Source organism: Arachis duranensis, chromosome 3 (genome assembly GCF_000817695.3).
Source record: "Arachis duranensis cultivar V14167 chromosome 3, aradu.V14167.gnm2.J7QH, whole genome shotgun sequence".
NCBI classification, from domain to species: domain Eukaryota; kingdom Viridiplantae; phylum Streptophyta; class Magnoliopsida; order Fabales; family Fabaceae; genus Arachis; species Arachis duranensis.
Window position 1 is genome coordinate 1,289,040 of NC_029774.3, and position 24,109 is coordinate 1,313,148.

The 24,109-nt window shown below is 32.5% G+C and overlaps 4 protein-coding genes across 10 annotated transcripts; all 4 read left to right on the forward strand.

Moving 5' to 3' along the window:
- The first annotated feature begins 6 nt into the window (after positions 1-6).
- On the forward strand, positions 7-5,358 carry LOC107476977 (E3 ubiquitin-protein ligase WAV3). The gene is made up of 2 exons (XM_016096941.3): positions 7-256; positions 3,117-5,358. Exons 1-2 carry the CDS (start codon positions 38-40, stop codon positions 5,037-5,039), a joined length of 2,142 nt encoding a protein of 713 aa, XP_015952427.1. The 5' UTR covers positions 7-37; the 3' UTR covers positions 5,040-5,358.
- A 1,104-nt stretch (positions 5,359-6,462) lies between these two features.
- Positions 6,463-13,831, forward strand: LOC107476976 (receptor-like serine/threonine-protein kinase NCRK). 6 transcript variants are annotated; one of them, XM_052259512.1, is made up of 12 exons: positions 6,463-6,676; positions 8,832-8,961; positions 9,500-9,552; positions 9,935-10,021; positions 10,155-10,265; positions 10,665-10,787; positions 11,263-11,541; positions 11,656-11,897; positions 11,988-12,284; positions 12,563-12,796; positions 12,970-13,200; positions 13,312-13,831. In XM_052259512.1, exons 4-12 carry the CDS (start codon positions 9,952-9,954, stop codon positions 13,546-13,548), a joined length of 1,824 nt encoding a protein of 607 aa, XP_052115472.1. In that variant the 5' UTR covers positions 6,463-6,676; positions 8,832-8,961; positions 9,500-9,552; positions 9,935-9,951; the 3' UTR covers positions 13,549-13,831. The 6 variants fall into 6 exon arrangements, with proteins under 6 accessions (XP_052115472.1, XP_015952424.1, XP_015952426.1 ...); XM_016096938.3 differs by lacking the exon at positions 8,832-8,961; XM_016096940.3 differs by lacking the exons at positions 6,463-6,676; positions 8,832-8,961 and adding an exon at positions 7,698-8,498.
- A 2,616-nt stretch (positions 13,832-16,447) lies between these two features.
- LOC107477156 (senescence-specific cysteine protease SAG39) lies at positions 16,448-18,437 on the forward strand. Its single transcript, XM_016097122.3, has 2 exons — positions 16,448-16,889; positions 17,845-18,437. The coding sequence occupies exons 1-2, from the start codon at positions 16,448-16,450 to the stop codon at positions 18,435-18,437; spliced, it is 1,035 nt and encodes a 344-aa protein (XP_015952608.1).
- Positions 18,438-19,800: 1,363 nt separating this feature from the next.
- Positions 19,801-23,082, forward strand: LOC107476975 (exosome complex component RRP41-like). Of its 2 annotated transcripts, XM_016096934.3 has the most exons (8): positions 19,811-20,056; positions 20,556-20,634; positions 20,760-20,862; positions 20,963-21,083; positions 21,793-21,881; positions 22,075-22,224; positions 22,404-22,496; positions 22,806-23,082. In XM_016096934.3, the coding sequence occupies exons 1-7, from the start codon at positions 19,924-19,926 to the stop codon at positions 22,491-22,493; spliced, it is 765 nt and encodes a 254-aa protein (XP_015952420.1). In that variant the 5' UTR covers positions 19,811-19,923; the 3' UTR covers positions 22,494-22,496; positions 22,806-23,082. The 2 variants fall into 2 exon arrangements, with proteins under 2 accessions (XP_015952417.1, XP_015952420.1); XM_016096931.3 differs by lacking the exon at positions 22,806-23,082 and having other exon boundaries at positions 19,801-20,056; positions 22,404-22,795.
- The last annotated feature ends 1,027 nt before the right edge of the window (positions 23,083-24,109 follow it).

Consider the following 24,109-nt stretch of genomic DNA (forward strand, 5'->3'; position numbering starts at 1 on the left):
AACCCTTTTTGTTAAAAAAAAAAAAAAAAAAAGAAAAATGGGAAGCAAATGGAGAAAAATGAAGCTTGCTCTTGGCTTCAACACTTGTGTTCACATTCCTAGAGATTTAGATGACTCCCCTTCAGCTGCAGCCGCCAGATTTTCCGACGTTACCTCGCCGTCGGTTGTGTCGCCGGCCTCCGCCGGATACTACTCTTCAAGCACCCCAACGACGCCGTCTTCTTCCTCTGCTCTCCGGTTACCAAAATCTCCAAAGGTTTTCAATTTACATTACCCTTTTAGAATTTATACATGTTCATCTAAGAAAGTTTCATAATTTATCTTCCTTTTCTTCTTTGTTGAAAATTGTTCTTTTCCTTTGACTTCACTACTGAATCTCCATGGTAGATTCTGGTTAAAAGCTTTTCACTGTTTTCATTCATTTGTTCCTTTTAATTTCTTTTAGTTATATAAACACTAAGTATTTTAGAGATCAATTTGGTCTAGCAGTGTTTAAAATGTTCTAATTCAATATATATTCCATAAATTGATAGGTATCTTATTATACTATGAGTACAAATAACAAAATTGACGTTATAAAAAAATAAAATGAAAAAAAAACTGTATATAAGAAGAGAATTAGCAAGAGCTCAAGTTTAATTAGTGATATGAGTATCAGTTAAAACATGACTAAGGATAAGTAATACACACTAATTTTAGGTCTATGATTTTTTTTGGTTGGAGTATTTTTTTGACTTTTTGTATTTGAATAGGGGTATTGTGGGGTGTGACGCATTCTGAGTATTGCTGGAACGTTTTTATTCTTTGTTTTGTTGTTTTCAAGCTCTGTTATGGAGTAGGGGATAGAGCATAAAGTGAAATACCCTTCTTACCCTTTTAAGGAACAGTTATTTACTTATTTTACTTACTTGCCTCATTACATTTTCATAGACAAATATTTACAATAATTTGTTTTCTTTTATAATACTAAATATTAATATTATATCGAAAATTTAAAAGAGAATGATTGTAGAAGTTTCAAAAGAATGGAAATATTTCTCCATTTCAGTGGACCTAAGATAATCAATCAATATCAATATATCAATATACAAGTACTAAAAATAATAAGCGGTTTTTGATTAACCCAGCTGAATCGGTCAGTTCAATTCGGTTTTCAGAACCATGTATGTGAGACATGGTGTCTACATATTTTTAATTTGGTAACCATCCGCATTAAGATGTAATGTCTTTATGTAAAAATGATAATTAAAAAACTATTAAATTTAATATATTTGATTAAATTACTTAACATTATACGTATCAGCATTTTAACTATCATCTTCACGTGAAAATATCTTCAACTAAAATAGACATGTGAGAAAGTCTTGAATTCCCCATCTATCTTAGGGATATATAGACCTAGTGTCACAAATATTATGCTCAAAATCATATTAAAGAAAAGAAATCATGAAACAGTGAATGAGTCATGTTTGATATCTTTTAGCATATGGATGACATTTCTTTCTATATTTTTAATAACCCCTCGGAATAATCAAATGTTATAGTTGCAAATTTGTCTTAACACTACGTTTTTTTAAAGCCATTTGGTGATAGCTGTTGTTCTATACTACATATCTTAATATTTTATTTAATATTTTAACTCTTGATGTGTTCAAAGTCTTTGACCACAGAAAAGGTTGACCTTATTTTTGTCTTGTCTTTGTTACTATTAAGATTGTGGGATTTGTCTTGGAATACTCAAGCTTTAGGTAAACTAAGCATCTTAATTGGTATCCTCTAAAAGATGGACTATTATTATGCATTCAAATTTCATCTTTTTATGCAGTGGTCTTAGTAGTAGTGAGTAGTGAGTGGACCTGCATAGGGACAGAAGAAAACAGAAGAATGGCCAGTGTTTTATACACTACTCTCTAACTCTAATAGTGACCTTTGCTAATGCTGTGTATTTATCTATGACTACTTTTTTGTAGCATTATTAAGATTCCCAGATTCCATGAACTTATCAGTTTTTTTTTAAATCTTTTTTTTTCATTGACTAGCTAATGGGTGGCTGAATTGGGGTCCCCATACATGAAGGCATATTTTGCCACCTTTTCCATCACTAAATTTATATTAAATTACTTAATAATATTATTACTAGGTTGAATTTTGATTTTTGTCCTTATATTTTTGAAAACATTTGATTTTCAGTTCCTGAATTGTTTCTTTTCTTTCTTTCTTTTTTCTTGGTCCTATTTAAAATAATGTTTCTTTTGAGTTCCTAAAAATTATGATAATTTTTTTGTTTAAGTCCTCTAAGATAATATTTTGAGAGTCTTGACTAAAACCAATTTTTTTTGAAATTTTATGAACCTATATCATAACAGAATTTTCACAAAATTTACAATAACCAAAACCTTATTTAGATGTTGATACCAGTTTGGTTTCCTTTTCACAAGGTTCTAATTTCAAGTATACTTGGATTTGAACTTGAGATTAATTTAAAACCACAATCAAATTATAAAATATCCATGGGGAGGATGAAGATTCTTTTCATTCCTGACAAAGATTAGTTTAGATAATTGGAAAAGATCCTAGAGTTCTTCAAAAGCTGATAGATTCAGAATTTAAAGCCTTAGCTCTTAATGCTCCGATGCACATTTTTGGGATGTTGATGTCTGAATCTATTTCTTTCTCAGCAGAGCACCAAAGACATGTTTCTGTTTTCACATAGCATGGATTTTGTTTGACCGAAAAAGCGAAATCCATAGTTTCCTTCTCTGTTGAAATTCCAGGTCCCCGAGTAACCAAAACTTGGAAATAACATCTTTTAGTTATAACAGTATTATTTGTTTCATAGTTCTGCAGATTTTATGTATAATAACACATGTGGTTCACATTTTTATTTGGTCTTGAATATGAGTAATTTTAATAGTAGCATCCTATGTGGTGAAAAAGGTAGCCACTCACATGAAATTGTGTTTGTGTGAGAACTGTTAGATGATTTGACATGTTTGACCAAATTATCCTCTAATGATACTCAACTATCACCTTCGTGTGAAAACAACTTCATATGAGTAGCCACCGGTCATCAAATAGGCCTTCGTTTCGTGACGTTTTTATCTATGTATCTGCAGGGAACTTGTGCAATATGCTTGAACACGATGAAGCCGGGGCAGGGCCATGCCATTTTTACTGCCGAATGTTCTCACTCGTTTCATTTCCATTGCATCACTTCGAATGTAAAACATGGCAACCAGATATGTCCTGTCTGCCGAGCAAAATGGAAAGAAATTCCTTTCCATAGTCCTGCTTTTAACGGCTACCATGACATGGCTCAAATCAACCCGGTAACTGCAAGGGATGATGCTTGGACAACTGTCATGAGGAGGATCCCTTCGCCACAAGGGGACTCGGTTCGGCCGATTCCATCGCTCTATCATGTTCCTGAACCAGCTATCTTTGATGATGATGAAGCCTTGGATCAACAAAATTCAGTTACCTGCCATAAGAATGAGGCTGATCATGATGAGATTATGAACAGAATTGAGATCAAAACATATCCTGAAGTTTCATCTGTTCCAATGTCATCCTCCCATGATAATTTCGCCGTACTAATTCATCTCAAGGCTCCTCAGGCAGCTACAAAACAAAGTAATGTTGGGAACAACGGCGAAACAACTCCGAATTCTCGTGCCTCTGTTGATCTTGTCACAGTTCTTGATGTAAGTGGTAGCATGGGAGGCACTAAAATTGCATTGCTAAAACGAGCTATGGGTTTTGTCATACAGAATCTCGGTCCATCGGACCGTCTTTCTGTCATTGCCTTCTCCTCCACGGCAAGGCGGATCTTTCCTCTACGGCTGATGACTGATACCGGACGGCAACAGGCATTACAGGCTGTCAATTCTCTGGCTGCTAATGGTGGGACAAACATTGCTGAAGGCTTAAGGAAAGGTGCCAAGGTATTCACAGAATGCCGGTCGAAGAATCCGGTTTGCAGCATTATACTACTCTCTGATGGACAGGATACTTACACAGTGAATAGCAGGCCTAGTGTTGGAGCAGATTACCAGTCACTTGTCCCGAATTCGATTCATCGGAACAATGGAGCAGGATTGCAGATACCAGTGCATGCTTTTGGCTTTGGTTCTGATCATGATTCTACTTCGATGCATTCGATCTCTGAGATATCTGGCGGGACATTTTCGTTCATTGAAGCCGAGGATGTGATTCAGGATGCATTTGCACAATGTATTGGAGGTCTCTTGAGTGTTGTGGTGCAGGAATTACAAGTTGAAGTTGCTTGCATTCACCCTAGTCTTCAACTGAATTCGGTTAAAGCCGGAAGTTATCAAACAACCTTGTCAGGCAATGCTAGAATGGCTTCCATTAGTGTCGGAGATCTGTATGCCGACGAAGAAAGAGACTTTCTGGTGACAGTTAATGTTCCGGCCGACATGTCAAGCCATGAGATGTCATTGTTGCTTGTTAAGGGCCTTTATAGAGATCCCATCACAAAAGAAATGGTGTTTTTGGAAGAAAACTCTGAAGTGAAGATTCATAGAGCTGATTCTGGTGGAGTACAAGAAGTATCAATACAAGTGGACAGACAGCGAAATAGGCTTCGAGTAGCTGAGGCAATAGCCGAGGCTAGAATCGCAGCCGAACGTGGCAATCTGTCCACTGCAGTTTCTGTCCTTGATAGCTGCCACAAGGCATTGTCTGAGACTGTTTCTGCCAAAGCAGGGGACCGGCTATGTGCCGCGCTTTCGGCCGAGCTAAAGGAGATGCAAGAAAGGATGTCAACTCAACGTGTTTATGAGCAGTCTGGAAGGGCTTATGTTCTTTCAGGATTGAGTTCACATTCATGGCAAAGGGCAACCGCGCGAGGCGATTCCACAGATAGCACTAGCCTTGTTCAAGCATACCAGACTCCGTCCATGGTCGACATGGTGACACGTTCACAGACCATGATCTTGGGCGCGCCAACCCAACATCGGCGCGTCCTAAGGCCGGCGAAATCATTTCCTGAGAGGCAGAGCCAAAGAGGTCATTAATAAACATACCACCACTTCTGGAGGGAGATTATATGAGTTTTTCTTCCTGTTTTCTTCACTTCACATATCCCTTTTTATTATATATAACGATTCTCAACTATCAACTTTACATGAAGACAACTACATCCGAGTCTTCACCTTATATATAACGTTATTTATACTTATATAAGTTTTGGCTTATGGTTTTGTTCAAGGTGGGGAGTATAATTGGAAAGAAAGGAAGGAGTTTTTTGGTGGAGAAAACTCCTGATTTTGCCAGTTACAAAGAAAGAAGTGTAAATTTCAAAGGGAGGGATAAAAAAAGGGAATCTTGGTAATATTTTCAAGTGTGATTCTGAGTGATGTACATAAACTTAATTGTTTCTTAATTCAAGTTTCATATTTATGCATATGTTATATGATCATCTTAATATATAATATGCTTCTCATACTGTTGATAAGTTGAGATCTTTCTTTTACTTTTCCCTTTTTTGACTCTCCTGTTTGGATTTTCAAACTCTATAAAAAAGAATTCAAAATGCATGCCTCGTTATAAGGGCCTTCTTCTGTAATGTCATCTTCACCAATCACCATCATCCACATACTTCTACTCTCAGTGCATAAAAAATTATTCTTTATCTAATTTTAAAGGTTAAAATAAAATGGTAATTAAATTGGCCGAAAATTTTGTACATGAATATAATTATGGTGTAATATCTAAAATATTTTTTTTTGCAGAATGTGAAATTTTTTTTTTATAATATGCGATAAACATTTTTTGCACATTGAAGTGACAGATTCAACTTCTACATCCACGTATTTTTGCTCTAAATTTTATTTTGGTGAATTACATTAAATTCAATTTTATTTTAAAATTAATTTGTGTAATTATATTTTTGCATTATATTAATAAAGAGATTAAGTTGAAAGTAAATAATAGCATATAATTAAAAATGGATAAAGTATATTGTTTATTCCTGAAATTTGGCACAAATTTTAAAAACATTTTTAAGTTTTATTTTGTTTTTATTTTATCTCAAAAATTTTCGATTTGCATCAAATATACTATTGACAGCTAAATTTTTAAAAAATTTAAGATCAATATAGCAATAATGGATGGAAATTATGTTTGATTTACTTGTATTGAGGGTTGTTCTTATGAAATTATTATTGAATTAGTTTTGAATTTTTTAAAAAATTAACCGTCAGTGGTATATTTGATACAAATTAAAAACTTTTAGAATAAAATTAAAATAAAATAAAATTTAAAAAACATTTTTAAAATTTTTATCTTACTTTACCTATTAAAAATGTATGGTCCATGACTGTATAGTCTATAGTCTAAGGTAGGAGTAGGAGCACGTGTGTAACGAAGTCCGAATAATGTGCCACCTTAGCACTCTGCTTACTACTTCAATTCATTCACTCTAAAATCTACCCTCTTCAATAACCCTCTCTCCATTCTCAGAAATTTCATCTTCAACCTCTTACTCACTCTTATATATATACCCTTTTCAATAATTTAGCTAGTTTCAGTTTGAATGGCATCATCTAATGTACACACATTACACATGCATGAGTTTGAGTTAGTAGATCTTATAACAAGAAAGCCTTAGGTTGTTCTTCAACGCATACAACAAAAACCCAGGTTTGATGAGGTATGCAAAGAGGTTTCATTATTTTTATTATTGTGTAGCATTGTTTTACCCATGGTTGTACCAAAACAAGGTGACATTTTTCTTGTTTGGTGTCCCACTTCCCATTCCCACAAAGGTTATTAATAATAATTAATTGTTAAGTGGGTATGTGTTTTCCATGATTAACAACAAACCATGGTGATTCATTGTGATTAACAAGTACTACTACCATTAATTATTGTTATATATTCCACTATTCAATAATGTTCAACGCCTTTAATTCTTAGTTTAGCTGAAATAATACATGGAATTCATTCTAATACGTGTAAAGATATGTATTAGTCAAAGAAGGGAACAAAGAAAAGTTATAACGTGTAAAGATATGTATTATTTAATAAATTTTTTTAAAATAAAATACCACTTATAATTAAAAAATCTTTGTTAAATATGACTTAGACCTAGTTTGGGTAACTAACTTAATTAAGCTTCTTTTGATAAAATAACTTAAACAATAAATGACTCTGTTAAAAGTAACTTATAAATAAGTTATTTTGTGTTTGAATTTTTAATTCTAAAAGTGCTTATTTTATAGAAATGTGATGAAAAGTAGAAGTATTACGAGAGAAGTCATTTTTTTTAACTTCTCTATAAGTTCCTAAATAGCTTTTTAGAAAGTTACAATTTGATTTTGAAAATTGCACCAGACATTAATACTACTACTTTTCATAAGTCAAAAGTTTAAAAAAAGTTACTTCTAAAATTTCTAAACGGACCCTTATTCTTCTGTGTATTTCTAGAGATGACAATAATGGTTATTATTGTTAAATATGCTTTATTTTTTTTAATTTATAATTAAAAAATTCTTAAAAAAGTCATATTTGTTGTCTGTGTATTTTTGTGTACTTTTATGTAATGTTTGTAGATATATATACTATTTGGAGACGATGATAATGAATTAAAAACGTGGGATTGAAAAAAATTAAAGGGAGTTTGCTGGGGTTAGGCGAACTCTATCATTTATAGAGTTGGTCCGATGCGGCGAACTTGCTCTAAACAAAAAAAAATCGTATTTGGAGAATTAAAGTCGTACTTGGAGAATTAAAGTTTAAAAATAGTTTTTGAGAAAATATGAATTTTTTTATTTCTAAAAAAACCCAAGCTTGGAATTGTGTGGCGACGCTCTCTGAATCACGAGTGGGGTCCAAAAGGAATAACAAATTGGAGAAAGGGTGGCAGGTCACTGATGGACCCTACAAATTAAATGAAGACAACTCGCTGCATTGAAAATTTTCTTCTTTACATATGCATTCTTCTGAATCACACTTTAATGTCTTTAAAGCTAAGTAAAATCATATCTTCTATATAGCCGTTATTATTATTTATATAGAAATAAAATCTGCCACAACTACTTGTGTAATTTGTTTCTTTTCCCATTGAATACAAGACAAATCACAACTTTGCCTTATTCTAAATCATTATATTCTTTTCAAGTAAGTAAAATAAACATGGTACTAATTTGGATTACTTCAAATTTGAACTCACTACTACTTTGTTATTTTCTGAGTTAAAGTTGTTTATCACTTTGACAAAGATTCATTACTATAGCTTTTCTTAATGAAAAGAAGTATAATTGTCCCAAGGTTTTTTTTCAACTTTTAAAAAAGAAGAGAAAGAGTTTTTGTCATGACTCAATGATTTCACTAACTCTTGTATATATAAAAATGGACCCTGAAATTGAGTAGAAAAGAAAACCAGCTAAGGTATGAGCTGGTTTGTTTTTGTATTAGGAATGAAGGTTGATGAAGGGTTGTTTTCAATTTAGCAAAGGGTTACTTTCAAAGAGGTGCTGTATAAAATATTGGTCTCTTTAGTAATAAGCTTCATTTATTATGTGTTTTTTGTGTGGCTTTTATAGAATATACTCATTTGAAGAGGTCACTATCCTCATTTATCTATTGCCATGGCTTGTTTCTAAATTATCCATAATATAATCTTTTAGGTTGGTGAACATGACCCAATAATGCACATTACCTGTTTGTTCTTTTGCTTGTTTCAGTTCAATGATCTATAGTTCTTTCCTAAACAAGGAATGGCATATATGATTTGAAGGAAAAGAAATTTTCTGTCCTACCAAGCCATATTAATTATTCTTTGCTTTATGATATGCTCATCATAGCTGTTTTATGCTGCTTTGACTTTGCTGTTTCACACTCTCAAACTATTCTGGTTCAACTCAAATACAAGAGCTTCAAGCCAATACTTGCTCTAGCTCCTCATTCTCAAGATTGTTGCAAGAATTATTGTAGGTTGGAAACTATGTAACTATATTGTCGGTGCTAGTTTTCTCTATCAATTGAATATTTATGCAAAAGAAATCAGTTGTGGACTTATTGATTTGAGTGTCTTTGCCACTTTCCACTCTTAGTGCTTCTTTTTTCAAATTCCAACCCCTCTATGGCGACTAACTAGTCTAACTCTACTAAAAGCTTTCAATGCCAATGTTGTCAATCTTTCATGTCAGTATACTTTCTTCTACTATTCCTTGCCTTATCTTTGTTTCTATACTTAGTAATGAGGGTGGATATAGCGTTGACTATGATGTTTTCTTTTGTTGGCCAACCATGTATTTGTTCTCCTACCCATTTTACCTTTTTTGCATACACTGGCTACAGAATTCAATTCAGAGAAGAAGACTTCCTATCCCGTAACTAATTATGAAATTGTTGGCATTCATTTCCTTGCTGCAACATGAGGGTAGAAAATGAAAAAATGGGATTGCAGTTTCAGCTTTTATTGTTGATATTAGTTCATCTTGTGGCTAACTTTACCATTTTGTTTCCATAGATGATGATTGGAGCTTGGATAACTGAAAACCTTCTAGCCTCTTCTTAATGCAGGTTAGCTAATTGATGCTACTTTCATTCTTTTTCATTTAGTTTAGAAATGCAACTCATGATTAAGTTTTATTAGTTGCTTCAAGTTTCATGTTTTAGGCCTCTTATATATATGATTCTAATGATGGTTTTGCAATTAAAATTTTATGGATTGGTACAATCTTCAGATTCACTTTGATGTATCAACTGTATATACATGCTTTAAGTTCACTTTAGCCCTTTATGGGGAAAAGTGTAGCAGCATATTTCTGCTTGTCATTTGCTGTTTCTTATTTTATTTTTGGTGTTGGAAAATCTTGTAAGATATGTGGCTTGTTTCATAACCATGGCGAATATTCTTGCCCAATGATTTATATAGCACTAAATGGTTTTTCCTTTCTTGTAGTGTATGGGTTGGAATAAATGAAGCTCAAGCTCAGAGTTGCTCTTGCTATTGTCTTCGTCTTGCTCTCGATTCAGCACTCATTTTCTGGTTGGCTTCACAACTTAACTAAAATAATTGTCTCTTCCATCTTTTACATGTTTAACATCTGTTATTTGTAAATCCAAAATAATTCTCCTTCTTACTATCTTATTGCTTGCCTTTTTTTTTTTAATTTTGGCAGATGAGCCTTCTGATACCTATGGCCTAAACAAGTGGAAATGTACATGTGCTTTCCAAGGGAACCAGAGCTACTCTATTGCAAATTGTTCCAAGTCATGTGATTGCCGTTCGGGTATGGTGGTGGTTTTTAAATATTTTTCCCTCTCAGTTTTTTCTCTGCTTTTTCTTTCAATGGACTATTGAGCTTGAGCTTGTCATAGTCTATGTTTGGTGGATGTAGTTTTGTAAGATTTTCTTGGAAACCAGAGTTCATATGCAGTCATAAAAGAGCTTTTATTCAGCTCATATTTATTGTAACTCAGAAAGATTACATGAAAAGTGACAAAAACTAATTAGATATAAGTAGTTGGTCTAGTTGGATTCTCCAAACATTTTTATGTATAATTCATGTTTAGAGTTTAGTTAACACAGAACAAAATGAAAACCTTTTAACCAAAAATGTAGATGATTCCAGTGAGAACAGCAATCAAAGTTTCTGTATTATAGGGTAACTTCTTTGCCTTCCATGTAGATGCTGAAGACACTTCATCTATATGGACATGCTTATGTAATCCCAATGGATTCCCCCAAATGGGAGTGGCATCAGCAAATGGCCACAACCATAATTGCTTCAGTGCCTGCAACTGTACCTGGGGTAACTTTTCCTGAATTGTTCATCACAAATGTTTTTGTTTATTTTGTTTCCTTAAGCTGATTCATATGGACTAATGCTAAGCAGCTACTATTTTACACAAAAATGAGAAGTCTAAGGGTGCATTTGGTTTGCGTTTTCATTTTTTGTTTTCATTTTCAGTGTTTCCTATTTTCTGGATTTTGTGAAGGAAAAAGTGAAAACAGGAGGTGAAAACAGAAAACAGGATTTTATTGTTTTCACTGTTTTCACTTTTTCCTTCACAAAATCTAGAAAATAGAAAACACTGAAAATGAAAACAGAAAATGAAAACGCAAACCAAAGTCACCCTAAAATTTGCTTTTAGAATATTACTCTATTGGAAATCTAAAACAAAGTTCTTCTTATAGAAATTTTATCTCCTTTCAATGTATTTATTATATTGATAACATAATCTAGTACCTCCTGATACAAAAATCATTGGCTTGTTACTCTGCAGGAACTAACAGCTTGCCACTAGGTTCAAAGAAACACATCTCCAGCAAGACTGTTGTAGTTATTCTACTAATATGTGTTGTCTGTACGACCATTGCGTTTCTTACCTCGGTCCTATGCTATGTCTACCGAAGGGACAGATGTCCTATTCAAACACCGATATTTTCACCAGAAAAGGAAACAAGTAGCGGTAGCACTGCCAACTTAATTAGTCACAGGACAGTGACTTCTTCAGTGACAGAAACAAAATTTGCTATTGATTCTCCTGTTAGTAATATGACAGGTAAATTTGTTTTTAACTTACTGTTTATATGTGAACTCAAAAGTGCTTATGTTAATTTTTCCTTTACTTATGATTTGTAATTAGTTTTTTATTTTATGTTTTATTCTAATGTAGGATGCTTTCAGAAAGCCTCTTTCTTGTTTGGGATCCAGAGGGAAACTTTTCATGGAAACATTATTCAATTTTCCTTTGCCGAACTAGAAAATGCCACTGAAAACTTTCTAGGCTCCAACCTAATTGGACTAGGTGGAAGTAGTTATGTATACCGCGGTCGTCTGAAAGATGGTAGTATCGTAGCAGTTAAGCGACTAAAAGATCCAGGAGGGCCAGAAGCAGACTCTGCATTTTTCAAAGAGGTTATACCTCATTTTTTCACAGTGTTTATAAGTTTAGACTTCAAACTTTCTTATTTCTGTAATTATAATCACTTGGTTTCCTTAGTGCAGATTGAACTATTATCTAGACTTCATCATTGCCATTTGGTGCCTTTGCTTGGATACTGCTCAGAATTAAAAGGGAGACATTTTCAAAGGCTACTAGTATTCGAGTACATGTCTAATGGGAATTTGAGGGACTGGTTAGATGGAGTGTCTGCAAAAAATCTCGATTGGACCACACGCGTCACAATCGCAATCGGAGCTGCAAGGGGCTTGGAATATCTCCATGAAGCGGCTGCTCCAAGAATTCTTCATAGAGATGTCAAATCAACAAACATTCTTCTGGATGAAAATTGGCAAGCAAAGGTATGATTGGATAGCAAACTAGGAATTACTCAAAGTTGGCTTATGATATGCATGCTGGTGATTTTAACTAGAATTATCAACACTGTAACCGCACTAAATATTACTTTTTAGTTGATAATATAACTAGACATGCATAAGAATCTAAATGAGCTTGGCTTGTGACATGTATGGCGATGGTTCGGACTAGAACGAAATCTACTGAAGTTAGCTGTTATACTATAGGTTGTTCACTTCAATCATAAGCATACTTTATAATCTGTCAAATAAACAACATGCAGATAACTGACCTTGGTATGGCTAAGAACGTGCGAGCGGATGATCACCCCAGCTGTTCGAATTCTCCAGCTAGAATGCAGGGAACATTTGGATATTTTGCACCCGAGTATGCTATTGTCGGGCGAGCCTCTCTTGAATCGGATGTTTTCAGTTTCGGGGTGGTTCTCCTCGAGCTTATCAGTGGTCGGCAACCAATCTATAAAACTACAGGCAAAGAAGAAAGCCTTGTTATATGGGTATGCCAAGATAATCCTTACAACATTATCCTGAGTTCAGAGTGTTTTTTATGAGGAAGATCTTATTGACTTTTAGCTACTCCACCATGAATTTGTTTCTATTTTGGTCATTAGATTCAACTAAGTAAAATGGCCTAATTACTAATACAGCTTGATATAATCTCCTGTTTTAGGCTGCGCCTCGCTTACAGGATAGTAGGCGAGTAATATCGGAGTTGGTCGATCCACGACTGAAAGGAGACTTCCCGGAAGAAGAGGTACAGATTATGGCATACTTAGCAAAGGAATGTTTGTTGCTGGATCCTGAAATTCGTCCATCCATGAGTGAGGTTGTTCAAATTCTCTCGAGTATTTCGCCCGACAAATCGAGACGAAGAAGAAACATTCCAGCCAGCCTGTTCCTGGTGAACACACTCATTATGATGTCTTCAGTTATTATTAGTTGCAATGTTTCCATTATAAAAGGTTTCTAATTTTGTAAGTCTCAACATTTTTTGCTTTCGTGACATGTAAAGGAACCAGTAGAAGCAGAAAGATCTCCAGTTCATAATTCATTGCAACAAGACACTGATCATAGATTCTGGGTTGGGAACAAAAACAAAGAAGCTAATGTAGATTCAGCTGAGCATACAGAGAATTTGACCCTCTTGACATCAAAATCCGAGAGTTGCCACGTGTCAGAAGAGGAAATAGTAGACCTAACTGAGCCGCGATACGAATCATTTTGCATGGCAAATGTCAATTTCTCATGAAGACAACTACTTGATACAACTTTTGTTGCTTGTACTACAAGTTATTGTGCATGTCTTGCTTCTGAATATGTTGTTCTCCATTTTTTATTTCACTTAAATTATAAAGGAAGAACACATAGGTGTTGCTAGATGAGCACAGAAATTTCTTTTGCATCTTTGTACAGGAAAAAACATAGGGTGATATAGGATATTCTGGTTCTACTTTGAAAAAAAGGAATCAGATTAGATACACATTAAAGGGTTTTGATCATAGAAATAAATTATTTGCAATTATATTTTGGTACCCAGTTTGATCTCCTAACCTATGATGTAGTTGAATTGAAATTTTCTAACATAAACGAAAGGATAAGAGTCTCATTAATTATTAAATCAAACTATTAATTGAGGTTTGTTCACTTTGAATGAAATTCCTAAATGAAGGAGTTCCAGCCATTGTGGATTCTAATCCAAGTGGTATGCCCGTCTTTTTCTTCCTAACATTTTGATTTGATTTGATTTGATTTAAGAGAGAAATAGACATAAAAGACTGCTTATTAAGTAAGACACATTGGAAGGAATGATTTATTTCTTTCTTTTCTTTTCTTTTTTTCCTAAATAGAAATTTATTGATTAAAATTGAAGTCAGTCCTATACATGCACATATAACATACAAAGCATAATTAAATTTCATTCATGTATACATATATTTTATCAAAGATAGGAAGACTCGAACTCGCAACCTCTAAGTGAGTATGGGGAGACTATGTCATTTGAGTAGGGCTGGAAGTGAGTCAAGCCAGCTCATGAGCCAGCTCGAGTTCGGCTCGTTAATAGCTCGATAAGCTAAGCTCGTGAACTGGTGAGCCAAGCTTGACCCTGGAATTGAGCTCGTAAATTAAATGAGCCGAGCTTGAGCTTGGATAAGCTCAGCTCATTAGCTCGTGAGCTGACTCGATTATATAATATATATATAATTATTAATACACATATCCTATATGTATTTAGTCTATACTTTTAATATTATATATATACATATGAAATAGTAATATATAATTATATATATTAATGATCTTACAAATATTTTTTAAAATATATAAGTTATAATTTATTGATATAAAATTATAGATTTTGTATTTATGTTTCTATTATTTGAGCTAGCTCGTGAGCTTTCGGTGAGCCGAGCTTGAGCTTAAGAAATAGGCTCGATTGTTAATGAGTCGAGTCGTGAACCAAGCTCAATTTTGGTGAGCCGAGCTTGAGCTTGGTCTAGCTCGGCTCAGCTCGGCTCACTTCCAGCCTTACATTTGAGTTATAACTCGTTGGCCATTTATGTATATACTTATGCATGTTAGAAGTGTCATCATCTGAAAATATGAGCACAATAATTATAATGAATAATAGATAGAACTGAATTGAAGAGTTTAATTTTAATGTACTGATAGTATATAACGTTTTACATAGTCGTTCAATTATATCTATTTTTCTCTGGATGACTATTCACGCGATTAATATAATAAATAGTTATTTTTTCTATGTACTATTATGTAATTCTATACACGGGTAAAACTGTTTTGCACTGACAATACATTAAAATTAAATTTTAAATTATATTATAATATGTACCTTTATCATATTACGTTTATTAAGATATAAGTGTGAGAGATAAAATTTCATATCAATTATTGAAAACATATATAACAATATAATATGAAGAAACATATAAAAAATTAAACCTAGTATATTAATATATATTTTTTTATCAAAGAGTGACATCCAACTTATTATTATATTTAATTTGTTTAGTTAATCTATTGATAGAAATATCTTCATGTGTTGTCTACTTGCATGTATGAGAAACCTAGCTACGTGCCTTTTCTATTGAGAGTTAGATTGTTCTTTTGTTCACATGTTGTTCTCTTCGTCCACGTTACTTAGCCATGACAATGATCCTCATTTTGTCTCAACAAGAGAATATTAATTGAGATTAGCTCATATATTACCTCCATCTTATCCTATCAGCATGTTATTTAAAATAATAAATAATGAATAATCATTAAAAATTGTCGTCTTGAACAAATAATTAAACATTAAGACTGTGTTTATTTATAGAGATAAGACATAAGATAGGAATAGGATACAGAGACACAAAATCGTATTTGACATAGAAGGTATGGACAAAAATTTTGTATTCACAGACACTGAATTAGTGTATTTTGTGTTCATCCTAACAGGAAAAAGAGACGGAGACACTAATAATAAAGAACACAACTTATTTTTTATTTTTTTATTATTCTTGTTAATTTTTTATAATTATATTTTTTATTATTGTATTTTTTGTCTCAAATTTTTTGAATGAAAAAAAAATGAGAATAAATTAAATTTTTATAATTTATTCTAATTTATCATCAAATAAATTAAAATACAAGAATACAAAATTTTGTGTCTCTGTCTTTTATGTCTTGTTTTCAATATCTTATTTTACTATGTTCTCATAAACAAATGGCAGTCTAATATATGTAATAATTTACACCAAGGTAAAAAAAATTGAACATACATATATATATGGCTATAATAGTTAACTATGTTGAAATAAATTGCCTCAGCATTTTGAGTAAGATTATTAATTATTAATGCATACCTCTCCTAGAATTAACAATGTTAGATTCCTATACGCAGGTTCAACTTTGAAAACTACTAATTTCTTATTTTTATATAATAACAACAATAATAATATAATTAAAGTCTATACTATATACGTTACGGTATTATTCATTAGGAAATCCTCTAAGGTACGTTACGTTGATAATAATATTGCATGAACATGAAATAATGATTGATATATAAATACCTCATTGGTTCTTGGGAACCAACACATCAATTTACTTCTTCCATTCACATTGTTTAATTTCCATATTCAATTATGGCTTATTCCAACAAAATATTATTCCAATGCATTTCATTGGCTTTGGTTGTTCTTTTTGGAATCTTGTCTTTAGAGGCCAATGGTAGGATTCTTGAAGATTCCATAATGCATGAGAGACATGAAAAATGGATGGTTCAACATGGTAAATACTATAAAGACTCTAATGAAAAGGAATTAAGGTTCAAAATTTTCAAAGAAAATGTTGAACGCATTGAGGCCTTTAATAGTGATGGAAACAAGTCTTACAAGCTTGGCATTAATCAATTTGCTGATCTAACAAATGATGAGTTTAAGGGTAGGAATAAGTTCAAGGGTCACATGTGTTCCACAATCACAAAGACACCAACATTTAGGTATGAAAATGTGAGTGCTGTTCCACCTTCAATTGATTGGAGACAGAAAGGTGCTGTCACACCTATTAAGGACCAAGGCCAATGTGGTATGTCTTTCATTTTTCTTCTTTGAAACTCACTAATTAAACTCATTATAGTAACTAATTTATATATCAGGGTTGATCCATTTTATTATATATATTGACATATCATATATATAAGTAGAAATATCATATATTTAATTGCTATATAATTAGATGATAATGCGCATATTTATGAGTATTAATAATATTATGCTTAATCAATTTAGGTTAGTTGAATGATTAATTTATTCATCCGATTAAGTAAGTGTTAGGAGTTTAAATTCAACTTGTGTATGTAGTAATCTATTTGCCAATGATAAATTCTTAAATAGAATTCAGATCTTTAGTAAATTAGTGCTTGGCTTGTCGAATCGAATAATATTGACAAAAAAATACTAAACTTAAAATAAAGTTATCCATTGATTTATTAAAAAACATAGTTTTTTTAAAACTGTGTGAGATGGCTTAATTTTTTCATTATTCTCTTTAAGTCTCCCTAAAGCCATTATATATAGTTTACTTTTTTGCTATATTTTAAATTAGAAAAAATACTGAATAACATCAGAATTTATTGTTTTGTCTATCACTTTTAGCCATTAATTTAATTTTTTTAATTTAGTAATTCAATTCAACAATATATTTTTAATTCATATTTTTAAATATTAATAATTATTTATTAATTAAAAATAATAAATTTTGTTAACCCTCTAATATTTCTCTTAAATTTGTGCATATTATCCTTCAAGAATTTAATTTCTATGTAAGTGTATAAAAGTTTTGCACAAATGACTAATCGCATATTGTTATACAGTTATACTAATAAAAATAGCAACTTTTTTAAACTTACTAATTAAAAAAATCATTTGAACGCATAAATTTAATTGGATGACTATATAAAACTCTTTATTACAGTTAAAGTCATTAATAAATTTTGAATCTTTATTATCTAATTAACATTGATTTATATATATAAATGTAGGATGTTGTTGGGCATTTTCTGCTGTGGCAGCAACAGAAGGAATCACAAAACTAACAACAGGGAAATTAATCTCCTTATCAGAACAAGAGCTTGTTGATTGTGACACAAAAGGTGTGGACCAAGGTTGTGAAGGTGGTCTAATGGACAATGCATTCAAATTCATAATCCAAAACAAAGGCCTCACAACAGAATCCAATTATCCATACACAGCATCTGATGGAACATGCAACACAAAAGCAGAATCAAACCATGCAGCCAGCATTAAAGGGTTTGAAGATGTACCTGCCAACAGTGAAAGTGCACTTCTAAAAAGTGTTGCCAATCAACCAGTTTCCGTTGCCATTGATGCTAGTGACTTTGGTTTCCAGTTTTACTCAGGTGGTGTTTTCACTGGATCTTGTGGTACTAGTTTGGATCATGGTGTCACTGCAGTTGGTTATGGAGTTAGTGATGATGGAACTAAGTATTGGTTGGTTAAGAATTCATGGGGTGAAACATGGGGTGAACAAGGTTACATTAGAATGCAGAGAGACATTGATGCTAAACAAGGTTTGTGTGGCATTGCAATGCAAGCTTCTTATCCTACTGCATAATTCTTATTACTTGTTTAATGTAATACTGAAATTTAAGCCACTATATATACAAAAATGATATATGTGTATACTTGTAATTAAACTACCTAAGTGTGTGTTTAATTTGTTACATACTTATATATGTAAATGAAAATTGTGCAGTTTATATATTTTCTTTAATTTAAAAATCAATTGAGTACATGCATCAAATGATGGTAATTTATGTTAGTGTTGTAAGTGTGAGAAGTGTTGAAGTTAGTCTCACATAAAAAAAACAAGAAAGAGTAAAGAGTTTATAAGATGAGAGACTCATTAACTTAATATTTTAAGGTTTTGAGTTGGGTGTGGTGTCTTCTCATTTTATCTTGTTTCACTTTATTTCTCTCCAAAATCTTTCTGATGATCACAGTTCGCCCAAGTATTTTTGTGATTTTTTGGGTAGATCAACTTTAATTTCATGGGTATAATTGTGTGTAATATCCAACATAAAATTGGTCAAGGTAATAACTACTTTAATTACTTAACATAATATTTTAAGTTCAACTAGATAAAAAAAATTCAAATAAATTTTTGAAATTTATAAAATATTTATTTTTTGTTTTGGTTTCTTGTAAAATTTAAAAGTTGTCTATTTTAATTTCATTTATTAGTTTATTCTGTTAAATGTTGACATAACATGTCAAATACGTATATGACAAGTCTTATCATTCACGTTAATATTTTAGCTTATTACGTAGACCAATTAAAAAAACTAAAAATAAACAAACTTTTAAATTTTATAATAAAAAAATTATAAGGACCAAAACCAAAAGATGAGTATTTTACCGTGAAAAAACTTTATTTAAACTAGTAAAACAAATAAACAATACTCATTGAGAGATATCTACCATCTTAAAATTGTGTATATCATTATATAACGAGAATTATTTTTTCTTCTTTGGACCGAATAGCTGAATTTATTTATTTATTTTGGTTAGCAAGCTGAATTTAATTTTTTTTTGTTGCTCACGATCTATTTTAACTCAACAAATCAAGGATTAATCCATCATAAATAGTTCTATTTTTTCTTGGTATAAATTGTGGATATTTCGCAACTCCATCTAAGAATTTACATGGCACTTGACCAATCTAAATTGATTTAAACCAAATTTAATTTTTTTTTTGGTAAATACACCAAATTTTTTTTTGGTATTAAAACCAAATTTAATTACATTCTTAAAAATAATAGCGGACTACTTGGACCTACAATAAAATTGAATCGAGGAAAGCCCATTTAATTGGCCAAAAAGCCCAGTTACAATATTTAGACACACTCAAAAGTCAAAACGCAGCGTTTCAGAAGGCAGATATAAGGGAGGTGGAAGTGAGAGAAACCTTGACAAGTGTGAGTGAGAGAAGAAAAGTTAACATCAAAGAAACAAAACAACAAACAGTTTGTGTGCGTGTTCGTGTTTTTGTGTTCTCGCTTTTCACTGCACTGGTCACCGCCGTTCGGCGGAAACGGACAATGGCCGGCAAAGGCGGAAGCGCTCCGGCGACGTACTCGCCGTCTCCGACCGTTCAGAAAAAGAAAACTTCCATTTTCCAAGAAGACTGGGTCCGACCTGATGGCCGTGGCTTCCACCAGTGCAGGCCTGCTTGTAACCCCTCCCACCTTCCATTTCCGTTTATTCTTTTTTAATTATCATTGTTTCAATTCAAATATTAGTCTATGAAATCATGTTTCTGTAATAATCTTTTGTTTTTCTTCATGAGGTATAATTGAAAATGTTTAATGAATTATAAGGTGTATTTACTGTATTGTATTGTGTGTTATGTTGAATCATTGGAGTGCTGATCATGGTATGGTTAAAGTGAACATTATATCATCATAAAGAATGGTGTGTGCTGGTAGTGGAGCAGAAACAATTTGTAAATAAATATATGAGATGCACTCACTTGAGCTTATGGTAAACTACTTAACTGCCAATGTAGACTTTTTAGTTTGTGGAAATTTGAAAGTTGATAATGTATGTCATCATCGGAATCTTTTTCTTGCTTTGTGATATCTCATTTGAGGCATTGTTTATGATTGGATGCAAGGGCATCAAAAGATTAATGTAGCTGATACACTTAATGGGAAATGCTTGCATGTTGCAGTTTTCAGGACTGGTGCTGTGAATGCTGCATCAGGATCAGCCTATGCGGAGTTTGGAAACACCAAGATCATTGTATCTGTGTGAGTAATTCTCTTAACTCTATTATGTTAATTCCTAAGTCAGCTTGCTGTGGTGTGCTTTTCCGCAGCTCTTGTTTTTTCCCCTCCGCCTAACATGGATTTATTATTTGCATTTTGCTCTTCAGATTCGGGCCTAGGGAGAGCAAGAAGGCAATGATGTACAGTGATATAGGGCGTTTAAATTGCAATGTTAGCTATACAACATTTGCAAGTCCAGTTCGTGGACAGGTATTTAAAAAAAATGATAAGAATTTCTTATATTTGTTTTTCCCTTTATTTCGTATATTGCTCTATTAAGCATTTAATATCTCAAATCTCACAAAGTTAGGGTTCAGACCACAAAGAATACACTGCAATGCTTCATAAAGCTTTGGAGGGTGCAATAATATTGGAATCTTTCCCCAAGACAACTGTGGATGTTTTTGCATTGGTGCTGGAATCTGGCGGCAGTAAGCTTTCATTTCATAATGTATTTCTGTTTACTTGATAAGAGATGCTGTATTCAATGGTTAGAAATTAAGGATGATGATTTTCTAAATATAAGTTACCTAAAAGCAATATAAAAATGAAGTTATGTTAATTGTTCTTTCAGAACCAAGGTTTGAATTTCACTACCAGAGTCCAAAATATGTCAGATGCCTCAGAAGGATTAGCTTAGCCCCACACTTTTGAGTGTGGAGACACCTTGTGACTTGTGTGGGAAAAAATGTCATTTCTTAAGTTGAACCACATTTTTCAATCAGAAGCTCTTCTGTGTGAGGCCTTAATTACTCAAGTAGATATGGGAATTGATGGCATATGACTACTATACTGTCTTCCATAGTGATTAATATAGTGCAAGTTTTCTTCAATTAAGACTGCTGTGTGCATATGGTTACCATGTCTTGTGTTTTGTACAGTTACCATTTAACTCGTGGATGCATAAAACATTAGTATTTAGTTATTTACTGGCTCAATCTGTTATTGTACACAGGTTCTTGGTCTCTTGGGATGCAGCTTTCATAAGCATAAATCCTTTGATTTGTATGTATAAGAAATTGTGATGAATGATCCTATTTTAAACTTTGAAGGCGTCAGAGATGTAATTTAATTGAGATGATTGGACAAAATATGTTCTGTTTGCCGGTTTTGAATCATCAAATTATTTTATTTATGAAGGTGATCTCCCAGTTGTCATATCATGTGCTAGCCTTGCCCTGGCTGATGCTGGAATAATGATGTATGACCTTGTTGCATCAATTTCTGTGGTATGAATCTTTCTCACATTTGCAGTCTTCTGAATGCGTTTATACCTGCTTCATTGGTGCTTAAGCTGTGTCTATTATAAACTTTGTCTTGAAATTTTGATTTACTATCAAACTTGATCTTCTGCAATCTTCTACTTAGTTTTGATTATCCCCAAAAATTACACGTTTTTTTTATTTTTTTTAATGATTGCAGTCCTGTCTCAGTAAGAATCTTGTCATTGATCCTATTTTTGAGGAGGAAAACTCCCAAGATGGAAGCTTGATGATTACGTGCATGCCTTCTCGCTATGAAATTACTCAACTTACATTTACTGGGGAATGGTCCACCCCAAAGATTGACGAGGTATGCCTATTTATGTTATTGTTCTCAAGAAAAATACTTAGCAGATGCCAAGGTTTCCTGTTCTGAGGATTGATGCATTGCTGTTCTGTTTAGGCTCTAGTGAGAGAAACTCTTATATTAACATAATTATTAAATGCAAGGAACGAACTATCAGTGACATTCTAGTTTCTTGCATGCAGGGAATGCAGCTTTGCCTTGACGCTTGTGCAAAGCTTGCAAAGATTATGAGGTCATGTTTGAAAGAAGCTGCTTCTGATTCTCAGGAATAGAATGTGAGTTCCAATTTTAGCACAAAAGTCACAAGATGTGCTGTTAAATTGTTTTGTTTTTTCTTTCTTTCTTTTTTTATCCGCTTTTTTTTCCCCCTTTTTTATGCGATTCCCTTCCAATCTTAAAGTTGTATGAGAATTATTATTATTTTTTGGTTGAAGGGGGAAAGTAGGATTAGATGCCTTGCATGTCCTGCAGTTTTGTGCTTATGAGCTTGTCAAATATAAAAGATTATTCCTATAATTTTTGGAGAAATATCTCTTGAACATAGCTATCATTATATTCAAGGATGACATATCATTTAATGACAGATGGATGGTATGTTGGTACGAAGTACGATGATGATTATGTTCTACTCCTATTCTTAAAGGAACAAAGCTTGCAATAGCCATTTTACCTTGATGTGCAAATTAATGTAGCTCATTGCCACGAATGACATCTTGTGGAGCAAAATGATTTTGGCTAGGTTTATGTAAATATAACTTGAAGTTGGCGTTATTTTTTCTGGAACATGCGTGCAGCCTTTGGATTTTCAACTGAACTCTGAAATAGCAATGAACTCTAATATTTAAGTTTTGGAGTTGTGGTTTTTTTAGTTTGTTTTGACGAGGAGAATATTATATCCATTATTTTTGTGTAGATTTATTTTGTACATGTTTCACTTTTGATATTAGAAGTGATAAATAAAAGGTAAAAGAAGATAATGTTTTTTAAATTATAAAAAAAAAGCATATGTGAAATGATGGAAATATCATTTCTTCTTTGAAAATGCATATTTTACTAATGCATTGGATCACATCGCAAAATATTGGGTTTGCCCTACTAATTAAAATTTTCTCCAAGAATCAACTCGAGAAATAAAAAAACAAACAAATAAAGATAATCTCATATAGTTTCATATTTAGGCTTAAAATGTCATCAAATGCACTTTGATCCTCCCAGCTAGTTCTTTTTCGAAGATTACTTGCGGAGTATTGATTTTGAGGTACTAACTAACTTGGTATTAATCAATTTAGGTTGTTCTAGTCACTTGTTCGCTTAAGTAAATATTGGAGTTTTGAATATACAGCAACTTATTGATCAACGGCAAATTTTTAAATAAAATTCAGATCTGCAGCAGATTAATTTTTAGCCTATCGAATTAGAAAATACTGTGAACCAAAAAAAACTAACTTGGTACTAACTGAAATAAACATGTTGAAATTCTAATATTTGATGCAATCTTGTGGGTCACAAAACACGTGCATCAGAACTCATTTTCTCCCTAATCTGAAATGCATTGCATGAAAGCATGAATTGGAATTGGATACAGTCTGTACTCTGTATCTGTACAAGTTCCATGACTTCTTGTCCGTACAACAACTACTGCATCTTTATTTATAGCCAACAGTACACAACCCCTTTCCATTTCTACACCATCAAATTGCACTAGTGATAAATATATTATTCAATAAATAAAAAATAATTTCGCATTGATTCAATCATTGAATCTCGATTCTTTATCATGGAAATTATTTATGCACAATTTCATAATTAAACAATAATATTAATAATGTATTTATATCTTACGTATAACGTATGTTTGTCAGTTTGTGTATCACGTTAATAAATTCAA